Source organism: Taudactylus pleione, unplaced genomic scaffold, assembly GCF_031769625.1.
Source record: "Taudactylus pleione unplaced genomic scaffold, aTauple2 ptg000155l, whole genome shotgun sequence".
NCBI classification, from domain to species: domain Eukaryota; kingdom Metazoa; phylum Chordata; class Amphibia; order Anura; family Myobatrachidae; genus Taudactylus; species Taudactylus pleione.
The window spans coordinates 10,766,679-10,780,244 of record NW_028284557.1 but is presented as its reverse complement, the minus strand read 5'-3'; the positions used below and the strand labels follow the sequence as shown (position 1 = coordinate 10,780,244).

At 37.2% G+C, this 13,566-nt stretch overlaps 1 protein-coding gene across 1 annotated transcript in view; it reads left to right on the top strand.

Moving 5' to 3' along the window:
- The window catches only part of LOC148521802 (keratin, type I cytoskeletal 42-like), a 66,983-nt gene extending 55,066 nt beyond the window's left edge, over positions 1–11,917 (top strand). Inside the window, exons 5-8 of the mRNA XM_088474669.1 lie at positions 1,986–2,111; positions 3,120–3,340; positions 4,790–4,812; positions 6,666–11,917. Of these exons, the coding sequence (XP_088330795.1) occupies positions 1,986–2,111; positions 3,120–3,340; positions 4,790–4,812; positions 6,666–6,757 (462 nt within the window). The 3' untranslated portion in view covers positions 6,758–11,917. The remainder of the gene's footprint in view (positions 1–1,985; positions 2,112–3,119; positions 3,341–4,789; positions 4,813–6,665) is intronic.
- The last annotated feature ends 1,649 nt before the right edge of the window (positions 11,918–13,566 follow it).

The window sequence follows — 13,566 nt, the reverse complement described above, 5'->3', positions numbered from 1 at the left end:
CCTGAAATTTCACAATTGCCAGATTGTGTCTACTCTACCTATACACACCATTATTGCACACCCCTTGGATGCTCATAATCCTGTATCGATCCTTTAAAAAGTTTTACCTAGACCTCCTCCCCAGGAGAGAGCAGTTCGACACTGAAAGTACAATAGCTCTTCTCCACCTGTCGAGCAGTTGGTGTGGAGTACTAAAATGATTGAAAATAAGTTAAATGTGTTTTCTTTTGCTGGTGAACTTCATTTCTTAGTTTCAGCATGCCCATGGCTGCCACTTGTAGAACTACAAGTACTAGTCAGAGCTTAATAATCCACAAGGCAATTCAAGCTTTGACGGAAGTTCAGCAGTGGTTTTGGCATTAGTAAATCTACGGATAGCAAAACCGCCTCCAAACTGCTTCCAAACCGCTGGGGTTTAGAACCTGCTGCTTAGTAAATGTTGCCCTTAGTGTTCAAAACCCTTCCTTGATGGATTCTGAAAGTACACTATGTTTGCATATATTAAAATAATTAAAAAAACAAACAAACTATGTATACATTTGTTTCAATATAATTTTTTTTTAAAACACATGTATCTATTTCTAGGTTTCAAAAAAGAACAAAAAAAAAACAGTTTCCACTATAGGAACCGGTCAAAGTTGGGGGTGGGAGGCCCTGAAAAAGTAACTTGCATGAGGCCTCACATGGCGCTAGCGTGCAATGGCATCAGTGGCGGCTAATAACATTTCAGTTGAGTGGAGTGAAAGTGTGTGCATGAGCAATTGACACGTGTGCACAAAAACAAACCGGATACTAGGGACTGCATCAGCTGTAGTCACCAGAAGCTAAGTAAGGCTGGTGGAATAAAAGGGAAAGGGCTACACACTGGAAGCTCTTTCTATTAATAACAGACTGGATCAGGGGGAGGGGGCTGCAGCCAGTAAAATCTGCCACTGAATGACACCCAGGACACACTGGGACCTATTGTTCACCTGTAAATAAAAAAAAAAGACCTGGATTAAAAAAAAGAAATTTTATTTAACTAAACACTCAGAACGACAATTCCTCTTTCACCGCTTTAATTTTCACTCAGATCAAAGCTTTCCATTCATGGATAAAAATAAAACGATATACAGTAGATGACTAAAGGACTGTTCCTGCAAGAAGCCCGAGACTGTCATTGTAAACAAACAATGAATTTGTAAATCACACCCCATCCCTGATAAAGCGGCCAAAGGGCCTGATTCACTACGGATCACAATTTAGCGTACGCATGCAATTTCACTATGAATTTATGCTAATCCATAGCGATCGCAATACTGCCGCAGAGCTTGATAAGGATGCCCACTCCACCTACACGCACATCCATAATGTTTAGTAAGACTGTGAAAACATGGGTACAATAGAGTACCATCAGACCCATACACACAGCTAAGGCAGGTTAGACCTCACTCAGGAATTGCTTACTTCAGCACACCCTATGAGGCCTCAGGCTGCGTATGGTATCTCAGTGGTTAATTTATTCACGCCCCTGCAATGCTGTTGAAATGCACTGGCACATCTGCGTTCGCCCGACTCCCCCCCAGCCACCACCCACAAACGGCACTTCCTGTCAATCACTATGCGATGGGTCTGCGTCACACAGTCCCGATCTCAATGACTGGTGCGCGCATGCACTCTGCGATGCATGCGCAGTATGCAACAATCTGCCGACTGCGTGCGTATAAGCAACTGCGTTCCTTGCTGAATGAGTAGGCAAGGATGCCTTACAGTTCTTGGGCTGCGTGTTCTGTCTCTCTAATAGCAAGGAATTCTATGTTCAACATGCATGCAGCAATGCAATGCACACTTGTGTTTTTCTTGCTTTCTGGGCATGCTCAGTGTGAAATTATGCAAAATACTATAAGCTACCTGGTGCAGCACTCTATGGTACATCAGGGCCAAAAAGTCTAATTGTATTTTTATTCAATGATTGTTGTAGTGTAATATATACCATTCTTTTACAGTCAACAACAGTAGAGAAGGAAGTGAATACAAACACTGAAGCACTGCAAAGCAGCAGAAACCAGATCAAAGAGCTGAAACGTTCTCTACAAAATCTGGAAATTGAGCAGCAGGCAGAGATCAGCAGGGTGAGTATCATTCTTCATTCATGGTCTCGGTCTTAGGTTTGGTATATTGCAGTATAAGTGTACAGTATGTGCTTGTTTTTTTCTCTGTAATGTTCATGTGAAGTTGTCAGACTGGAACCATCCTATAACAAATCTGTGTACTAGTGGATGCACAAGGCTGGACCAACCACCAGTCAGAACACTAGAATATTGACAGAGCTTACATAACCCTCGTTCAGCTGAAGTCTTAGCATAAAGCTAAATAAACCAGTGGCCAATAAAAAAAAAAATAGAGAATGTTTACTGGGTGAAATGAACCTGTTGTCAGTCAATATAGTAGAATGTTTAGTGGACCAGCCCAGCATGGAACTTATAAATGAATTAGAATCTTCATGGTACTTAACAAGCCTGTAACCCAGTATCAGATTATTTTATTTTTGAAAATGATTGTTACCCCTCAGTAAAAGCAAAGAGAAAGTATATGGGTGAAATGTGAATCTATATTAAATAAAGTTAATATACAGTATGTACAGTAGCTTGCTAATACAAATAGTTGTTGAATTCTTTACATGTGAGATATATTGGTGGAGCATGCTTGCTTTCTTTTGATGGTTGAGACCAATTCTGACTACCTTTCACTCACTCATTTGTGGAGAAAGAAGAATGCGCCATCGGTTTTATAAAATGTCAGCCTATTTGGTGCTAATATTATGGAATAGCCAGCATCATCATATTCTAGTATGGAACTAATTTTGCATGAGGTTGGCCTTTCCTTACTTGATGCTCCCTTATTGCAACAATTGAACTCTGTTTAATATCTTCTTACAGCATGCCAGATATATAACTGAAAAGTTACGTGTTGTTAAAATAGATCTGTTAATTTAGTATAAAATATTTGGAATTAACTGTACACATGCCATTAACAGTAGAAAGAGAACTTATGGTGGGCGGTAAAATCCAGTCTTGAGTCTGGAATCCAGTTCTAGAGTCAACACATGGTGGTGGATAATGATCTACTTCATTTTTCAGAAACATGGGTTGGAGAGCACATTACAGGAAGTCCAGAATAACTCAGCAGACCAACTTGAAAAGATCCAGACGCTGATTTGCCAATTGGAGGCTGAGCTGAGGAAAGTTAGGAATGACCTAGAAAGACAGAGCAATGAGTACAAGATCCTTCTGGATATAAAGAGTCGCCTAGAGAATGAAATTGCCACATACAGAAGACTGATTGATGGAAATAATAGCAGGTATATATGCATGCTTCAAAGGGAAAAGATTTCCACTGACAGACACTGACGTTTTAGTGACATCAACCATTCCACACACCATGATTACTACTTAACCAATTACAGCAGTCAGTGATCTTGGTATCTAGACCAAATCAACTAAGGACAAGTAGGAAATCACAGGGGATTGAGAGTCACTATAACTTTTGGTTAGTTAGTTTTCCAATACCATAATTTCCATAAAGAATTCAGTAAAGTAAGATAAAAGAAGCTAACGAGATATACTATATATAACCCTCCAGATAACAGTACACAGTGAAAATACCACTGATTTTGGCCTGTTAGGATTGTGATCTTGTGAAGCCCATATTTTCATTTCCTAAGCTCTGTCATTTTGCTAAATGTTAATATTAAAATTTAATGACACCCATCTGTCATTAAAAATGTTGCATTTCATAAAAAATTGTATCAGATTGTCTCAAAAAAATGTAGATTTTGAAGGGTAGAGAACCAAGTAGGATCTAAATGTATGCACTGAGTGGTACGCATCTCTACAACCACACTGTCCTTACCTGAACACTTAGTTTCACAAATGTTACCATTATTAGTGTGTACTTGTACCAGCTACTACTATACTGCAGTAGGTGCAAATATCTATCTCTAGCCTGCAATTTGGTTGGCAAGCATTCACTGATCTTAGCCTATTTGTGAACACCCCATTACAACCTAGATACTACTCCTCAGTAGCAACTGGAGAAGCGTTCAGTTTGTCTGTGATGCTGCATTGCCCACAGTTGAATACGCTCGGTTCTGAAGCATGTGCAAAGACATGCATTATATGCTCTGCAAAAGGATTTGCATTCAACTGTGCATCAGTCCCATGGACAGCAAATGTAAACATGTTGCTTGCAATTTTATTAATTTTATTTTATTAAATGTTCAATACACGCTATACATGTACAGGTTGAGTCTCCCATATACAAAATACTTGGGACCAGGGGTATTTTGGATAACGGAATATTCCGTATTTTGGAATATTTGCATATCATAATGAAATATCTTGGGAATGGGAACCAAATATACACACAGAATGCATTTATGTGTTATATACACCTTATACACACAGCCTGCAGGTCATTTTATACAATATTTTCAATAATTTTGTCACTCAAGCAAAGTTTGTGTACAGAAATGAAATTCATTTATGTTTCATATACACCTTATACACACAGCCTGAAGGTAATTGTATACAATATTTTTAATAATTTGTACCTTAGACAAAGCATCAAAAATCAAAGGCTTCATTATCTCAGTCATGCCAAAATTATTCCGTATTTCGGAATATTCCATATTTCAGAATATTTGGATATGGGAGACTCAACCTGTATATGTAAATATATATTATCTCTTGAAATAACTTCATGATCAAGCATTACCTGTACTCACATATTTCTGTGTCTTTTATTGCAGCGAAGTGTATACTCAGTCATCAGGTAATATTTTACTTTTTGATATTTATGAATATTTACTCTGTACATACATATACATGATATTATTACACATTTACTATCGTTTTTTAAGAGGGAATATCAAAAATGACAGGAGTTTATTGTATATGTGAATTCAAATTCATTTATCACATTGGCCCGTATTCAATTGGAAGCGAAAAGCCCGAGGCCGGACTTTTCGCCATCGTCGGAGGTTTTGCCTGCAAAAAAGTTCAGTCAGTTTTGGGGAAATTAGCCTGACACCCCCCTAAAGATGCTCTGACATGGGGTTCACTATGGTTACCCCCGAATAGCCTGCTAAAGGTATTTGGGGTTTTTAAATGGTCTCAATAAGCGCTATTTAGTGTCTTTCAGCAAGTGTTGAAGAATTTTTGCAACTTTTTTGGGGGAAAATAAATAGTTCCATCAAATTTGGGGTACATCAAGGTGGGTGCAAGCATATTTAAAAATGCCTAAAGTTAAGCATTAAAAAGTGCCAAAAACGCACCTTTAGCAAGCACCTGCAATCAAAAATTCACCACCCCCATACCTGCAGAATCCCCCAAAGGCTATTTCGCTAGTTTTTGAATTTGTAGCCCCACTTTCAATTTTTTTGCCTATTTTATTAAAGTGCTTTTTTGGGGTGTCTGTTATGTATTATTTTGCATTTTTTTTAACACAATTTGCATTGAGGGGGGTGTACAAAGGGTACAGGGTGGTTTCTGCACCTCTGCACCCCAAAACCCCAATTCTGCACTTTTCTCCACCTGGTATTCATAGGCAAAACTTTTTCATTGCGTTTTCGCACCGGCGAAAAGACACTGAAATTGAAAACGGGGATAAATGAAATCGTAGAAAATGATGTCATCGGCGAAAAAGTTTAGCCAAAAAAGGCTTTTCGCTATAAATTGAATACGGCCCATTGTCTTAGGTAAATTGTTATTACTATAAAAGTTCTGCAGGTGTCTTTTTATTAAGCCAAATTGTTTTGCAAAATTCCTACATTGCAGGTGCGAACAATTTCATCATGCATATGCAACTAGTATACCATATCAAACAATGTTATCTCTGAGTATGACTCTTAAAAGGTCTAATTCTTTAATAAAATAGATAAATAAATAAATGTGTGTTTCCTGTAAACTTTAATTAAGAAAAGAAAAAATTTATTACAAATTGATTTTTCCCTGTATGGCTTTCTGCATATTTTTGCAAGACATGGAAATGTCACGCCTCTTAACTACACACATAACTAATGCAATCAGGACAACAGAGAGGTTGCACTTCCTTACTTTGATCCATCACTGCGAGGAACTGAGAGGAAAAAATAAATTAATTTGTTGACAATGATAATGGAGGGACTATCTCATGGTTTTGCTATTTCTTACTAAAGCCCCGTACACACACTGGACGATATTTGTGAATGATATGAACGATAACGACATCTTTGATCAATATTTCGTTCAAATCGTTCAGTATGTATGCACTAAGCGATGAACAATGCACGCTTCTGTGGGTCGTTGACGATATCCCCAGTCGTCTGTACATGCAGCTCAATCTGGGGATATCGTTAACGCCCTGCCGTGGTTCAATGTTGCCGGCATCGGCAAGTGTGTATGCACTTACTAATGACGACACCTCCACCGCATCCGACATCGCTGGGTGCACACATCGTCTAGTGTGTTGTTGGTTCAGCTTGCAAAATGTCTACATCATTTGCGTGTAGGATCTTTATGTAATTTCTTTAAAACTTTGGCTTATACTATTCACTAACAATGATTAAAATATGTATTTATCATGGTATAAACATTTAATTGTTAAAAATGAATTCTCTCAATCAGTCTGTATTTCTACTTTTTCAGATACAAGCCGTAAAGTGAAGACTATAGTACAAGATGTGGTTAATGGAAGAGTGGTAAACTCCAGAATATCCGAAATATCCCAGAAACTGTGAAAATCCTTAAGATTTGAAATTTTGGATGTAACACATTTTACATCTCAATTGATCTACTGTTTACATGTGCCAATATTTATCAGTGTGGGACTAGTCAAATACAAACATGTTAGGAAGATATTTATTAAGAAGAGTACAGTCAGTCTGTGTAGATGGGATTTTGTATTACAGCCATAAAAAAAACTCTAGGTAAGGTGAATTTTAGGAAAGTATAATCCCAGTGCTACCCATTTCATGCACTTACCATATATACGCAAACACTTCATCATGTACCTTGTAAGGGCTACAAATTATAGCATATTCCCGAATAATGTGATTCTGCTGAGAACATCCGAAGCATTGCTTTCAAAAATGCTTGGGTTTTGCTAGAAAGTGTTGCAGATCTTTGTGGATTTTAAGACAGAATGGATGGCACCAGTGCTTTCTTTGGGCTCAATTTAAATTTTAAGACTTATAACTATTTCCGCAAATAGGAAGACATCAATTAAATAATTTCAGAAAGTAATTTAATAAACATCTGAGCATTTATCCAGATTACGAGAAAATATTATACATCTCGTAATATCTTGTAACTTTAGGTGTGTACCGCCGTGATTTTTTTATGGGAAAAGAGCACTAGGTGGCACTGTCAACAGATTAGGGCATTGATCCAACAACATCTATTTTCCTTTGAAAATGATTTCGCTAAAACTCACCGTATAGAACTTGTTTGTACTGGCATCTTCTCCTTCTGTAAAAAAGTAAAAAGAATAACAACAGCAAACAATAAGAAAAACGTTCTTTACAAGGCGCTGTGGAACATGGTGCTATATAAATAAATTATAATAATAGAATAAATGGTTTCAGTAGATACACTTTTCTGTTGTTGCAAATACTGTACCCTACAATGCTGTAGGTAATTTTTCAGTCAGATACATACATATTTTCGTTTTATTCTCAATGCTTACATAATATATGTGTTTATCTTTATACATTTTTAGATAAAGAATACTGATATGTTTTTTTCCTTGACAAAGCTAGTTTATCTTATCTCTTTGAAGTTATATGGAACTGCTGTAAAATAACAAAAATGTATACATTATATAATTGTAGTGTAGTGTTCAATTCTTTAAACTCAGCATGCAATTACTCAGAGCAGTGTAGCCATTATTGTTATCAGAATTGCTCAACCCAGGTATGCAGCATTAGAAATACATACAACAATATGGCAACAATATGTGTTATTTTATCAATGCAGAAAAGGTAAAACAGCATATTATTAATATTTGTATCATTCACCAAACACTACGTACCTATGAACTGCCACACATGCACAGGACTCAGAAGGGAATAGGCTAATGCAGTGGTTCCCAAACTGGGTGCCGTGGCACCCTGGGGTGCCTCAGGGCACTTGCATGGGTGTCTCGGCTTGGTGGTCCAGTACCAAATAAATTAATGATTTTAAAAAAAAATGATTCTTAGTCAGTGTGATAGACAAAACCAGTGTTAATAATGGCTGCCAATCAAAAAGTATGTGGATAGAAGAAGTGCAGCCCTGTCAACCACTACATAGCTGAACATAAGGGTGATATATAACAACAATTTACTTCATTTAATTTTGCTGAATTTAACAATAAGTAACTTTTGGCACAGGGGTGCTGCGGGAAAAATTCTGAAACTATAGGGAGACGTGATTCTAAAACGTTTGGAAACCACTGGGCTAATGAGTCCTTAGGGTTCGCTCTACCTAGTAAAGACAACTTCATAGTGAATGACTTAAACATGTCACCAACCAATATTGCATTCAGTATAAGGTAAGGTAAAATTTTGAATAAAAAAAATCCTGATGGGTATATTATAAACAGAAATCATAGGTGTTCTCACCCTACTTAAGTATATACATTATTATATTTTAACGATAGTGATATTTTAATAGATATATTTGATAGATACAATTGTACTATTGAGAGCATAGCATATTTAAGACATACGGTATTGGCATTTGGTTATACAGCAAGTTCATAGCTTTATATTTTGCAATAACTCACACTTATAGATGTTTTTACGAGGTGATTTTGCCTGCAGTTGTTTTTTCTGTTTATTTATATTGTTTTGATGTTTTAATCAAATGTAGATTTTTGTACTTGCTTAAAAAAAAATTCTCATATGATTTAATTTGAATGATTTTGGTTTTATTTATTGGTGACATTTAAAAGAACATTTTGGATTGATGAGATCAACTGTTTGGTGCAAATAACCACTTGTCTAATCAGACCGTAGTGGTTCTACCACAAAATGCCAATTGGTGGAATGATCACCCTCATACTCCCACTCATGCTGAATACAGTACAAAAGTATTTATTCATTTATCTTTACAGAAAGGCTTAGATTGTAATACTTTGTGCAATGTTTCATTTTGAGCGTTGACAAAAAGTGGATTAAGTTGAAGTCCATTGAAAACCTTAAATTTAGTTTTGACTTTAACTGTCTTCAGCTAAACGTTTAGTTTCACATGCTTGGGTTGCAGAATTCCCCCTGATGCAGCATAACTCAAATGTGTCAGAACTTTTGAACTCTGTGCTGGTGAGTGTTGACTTGTGTATGATAGGCAGTAGCTCATGTCAATGCCACCTCCTGGGGAACTTCCTATTTACAAAAATGGAGGGTACACATACAGTAGGTGAGACATTGATAAAATGCTGCGTCTCTGACACAGGCACACTTTAGTAGTATAGAGCAGTGCAGTAATGGATCATTGGGGGAATCAAGTAATTCTCCAAATTGGGGTATTACCACCAAGTTATCAAAAGCATATATATTAGATTTACATAGTGTACATATCCTCATAATTTAAAGCATAAGTGGGGACCTTTGTTCCGCCGAGGGTCATTTTGATATATATCATCATTCGTAGGCCCGATGCAGGCCATATCCCCTCCATGTGATGTCACACTGGGTGGGGCCACAATCGCCGGAGATTATAGCAATACCCGGAGCATCCTAAGGATGCTCCAGGGAGCTCTAAGGGTAGCGGTGTGACCATCTGAACCATCCTAAGGACGCCCCAGGCAGTACTACTGCATAGATTCTGGCTGCAGGGTGCCATTCTAGGCACCCTACTAGCCAGATGAGGCTAGCATAAAAAAGCTCACAGGGCCAGACCAAACGATACCGGGGGCCTTATATGGCCCCAGGGCCTGAGGTTCCCCTTCCCTGATTTAAAGAAAACCATTTGACTGACAGCCACACAGTTAGTTAGATTGTTCTTTCTGATACATAATGATGGCACATGAATGTGTTCTACAAATACGTAATAGACGTGATAGTGGAGAAACTTTTTTCAACTGAGGTTGTTGATGTAAAAAAAAGAGTGAGACAAGCAGGATGTACAGTAGGCAGAGGACAGCCAGTGTGTGTGGTTCTGCAGGACCTAAATCATGGCTTTTCAACTCTGGTTCTCAAGAGACACTAATGCTGCTGACACACATGCAGATATGGTCGCTAGACCCAACTGTGGAAAGATTGGATCATGGGGTCAATTTTGCAACAAACATTGATGGTCAAATTGATTAGATTTGGGTACTTGGTACAATTCAAGAGATAATTTGGCTTACATGTAGTATGGTTGTCAGATTCATCTATACATATGCGGATGGGTCATTGAACAAACAGAATTTGATGCCACTCTGATAAAATCTGATATGATTCAGTTAGACAGAATTGATAATTTTGTGCCTAAACATATGGAAATGACCAAGGGGGAGATGCATCAAACCTTCCAGACAGGTAAATTAGAAACGTTGCAACCAATCAGTGTTTAACTGTTATGGCACACACTATGCTAAATAAATGACCCTTAGAAGCTGATTGGTTGCTATAGGCTACTTCTCCACTTTATATCTCTCAAAGGTTTAATGCATTTTGTCCCAAATCTGTTTGACAGACAAACTCATTTACATGTATGAACAACATTGTATTGTAGTTTATCTAATTATCTTTCTTAAATACTTAAACTGGACTTCTGCCCCTTGGGTTCTCTAGATAGTGCCCTCCCACTTCCTGATGGACAGTGCACACCCTACTCCAGGGAGGGGGAACGCTGTCTTTGTAGTGTGGCGTCAGGCTGTGACATCATAACCTGACACCACACTACCAGCCCATTGCCAACATGGAGAAGCAGCAGCCAGCAACATCACAGGTAAGAAACTACTAACTGCTGCCCCTACATGTTAGCTGTTGACGCAAAGTGAGAGGGCTGCACGGTTGCAGTAGAACTGAGGGAGTGACATTATGTTACTCATTGAGAGGTTTAGGTGTCCTCTACATGATGTTGACATTAATATTAAAGACCTTAATTAACACAATTCAACACTGCTTTAAAAATACAGATGGGTAGTTGAAATTAAGTTATGCTGTGTTAAGGTATCCTGAGGACCAGATCTGAAAATTGTTTCTATAAACAATTACAGAATAAGTATCAATAATATACATTTTAATGTTTGAATTGTTGCTTTTAACTTTTAAAAAACATTCACTGTTTTGACATTGTTTACTGTATTTAGTTCTTACACTCTTCCCTTTATACAGTAGCATTGTACTGTAGTTCCAACCGCTTAATGGACAGAAGTTGGAATAGTGACACTAGTAGATTGTACAATATATACTTACCAAATTAAGGGATGGAGTATTATAGCAAACCAACAACTAGAAAAAAAATTGACCTTTATCTAACGAAGTCCTTTTTTAAAACTCCATTCCATTTTAGTACAAAAGGCATAGAGTATGGATGACTGTTTTCCTTTAATTTATGCAGTGATGATTTTTTAAAAAATGTAATGGTCTCTGGAAGTTAGGAAAGATAGAAATGTTGCTTCTTTTTACAATATATATACTTGCAGGTACAGTATAAAGGAACTATTAGAAATGATTAAAAAGGAATTTAAAATGTATGTAGAGTAATATTGATTATGTAAATGGGAGAAATATACTGTCAGTGTAAAACATAAATAGTTTCAGTTTCCTTAGAATGTTTATTTATGATCTGCTATTGATTGCTCAGTCATTTTGTACTTAAGCATTTAAATCTTAGCTGTGAATGTTAATATATTGTATGTATGTCTATGTCTCCTCACCTACTATGTTTTGCTATCTGTAATCTGAAATAAAGCAGCCTTTCTACCACATTGTTGTGACATGTGATAATTATTATAGTTAGATATTTGTGATTGGAAAATAAATGGCTACAAGACATCAGAGCTATGAATAGAAACAAGGGAACTGTGGAAAGAAATATTTGAACGATAGGACTCCTTACCACTGTAACTATGCTGCATGCAAACAAGCTATCCCATATAAAGTGTCTTATGTAAACCGTACGTAAGTAATCCTTATGGTACTGCCGTTATTTAAAAACCTCTGCAGTGCTGTGTTAGTTACAGCTCTGAGCATGCGTAGAACTGATCAGTGAGAAGGGCTGTGATATCCCTGTCACTGCAGATAGCACTGGCAACTCAGTGGAACGTCTTTCATGACTGGCATTCTGGAATGCCAAAAAACTAAAGTGCTCATATGGTAACTTTTGTGTCAATTTGGCATTTATAATAAGGTTATGCAAAACTCACCTATGGTATATGTCAGAAGTTCCCAAATCTCCGCCATTACAGTCCAGGATTCAAGGATATCCATTCAGATGGTTAAATCAAATTGACTGCTGTACTAATTAACTCACCTGTGTTCAACCATGGATATTCTTAAAACGTGGATCGCAATGGTGGAGGTTGAGAACATGGACATGCACAACAAGCTTCTCATATAAAATAATATTACCTGGGAATACCTTATTAAATTTGTGGTGATTTTGGATCTAGCACTCAGTAAAATTTATGTCTTGCTAAACCTTGTAATTTAGGAAAAAAATGCATTATACAGTGGAGAGACTGTGTTGCCAGTTTGGGTGTTTAAACAGAATACTGGGACACTTCTTTGACATGAGAAGTCCAGTATATACCAAATGTAACAATTATAGTAAGATTATATAAAACAAATATAGTAATATATTCCATTACAGTAACTACATTATAATGTGATGTTTGTGTCTCTGAATCTAGATTCAAAAGGTATCAAAGTAAAATAATTGCAGACATCAATACCTCCGAGAAACATTGGTTGCATCATGAGCTTTGTATTGATGTACCATTGACACTATCTAAAAGGCAGATAGGTGTGCTGTCAATTGCTCCCAATATCAACTGTATCTGTGGCAGCTCACAAGAGGGTTCTGTACCCCACACTCAAAAGACAAAAGTAAAACAAAGTAAAGCGCCCAAACTGATACAGTTGATGAGTCCAATGGAACTCTTTTATTCATAAAAATATATATATATATGTAAATATAGGCATGAAGTCGCGGCACTCAGGGTACTTGAAAATGAACAAATTTAATGCGACATCACAAATGGCAAAGTTTCTGTGCCAACACCGGCACTGTCCTCAGGCTAACTAACACCAGACAATGTCTTACCTTAAGTAGCACCCATGCAACATGCAGGCGCCCAAACCGGAAGCAGGACCACTCACCCGGACAGGCGGCGCTTGAGAGTGACGTAATCACTCACAACATCATGTGCCCATCACCTAACAAACATAACAACAAAACAAAACAAAACAGAATGCTGCTGATCTGCTGTACATAGCAAAATAAATGAAATACAAAGTAACTGAAAATAATATATACACTGCAAGGCGAAACAGACCATGTAACCTAAATAAGTATATCGATAAGATATGTCACTCATGACTGTACTGCGCACATTAGAGACTAGACAATCACT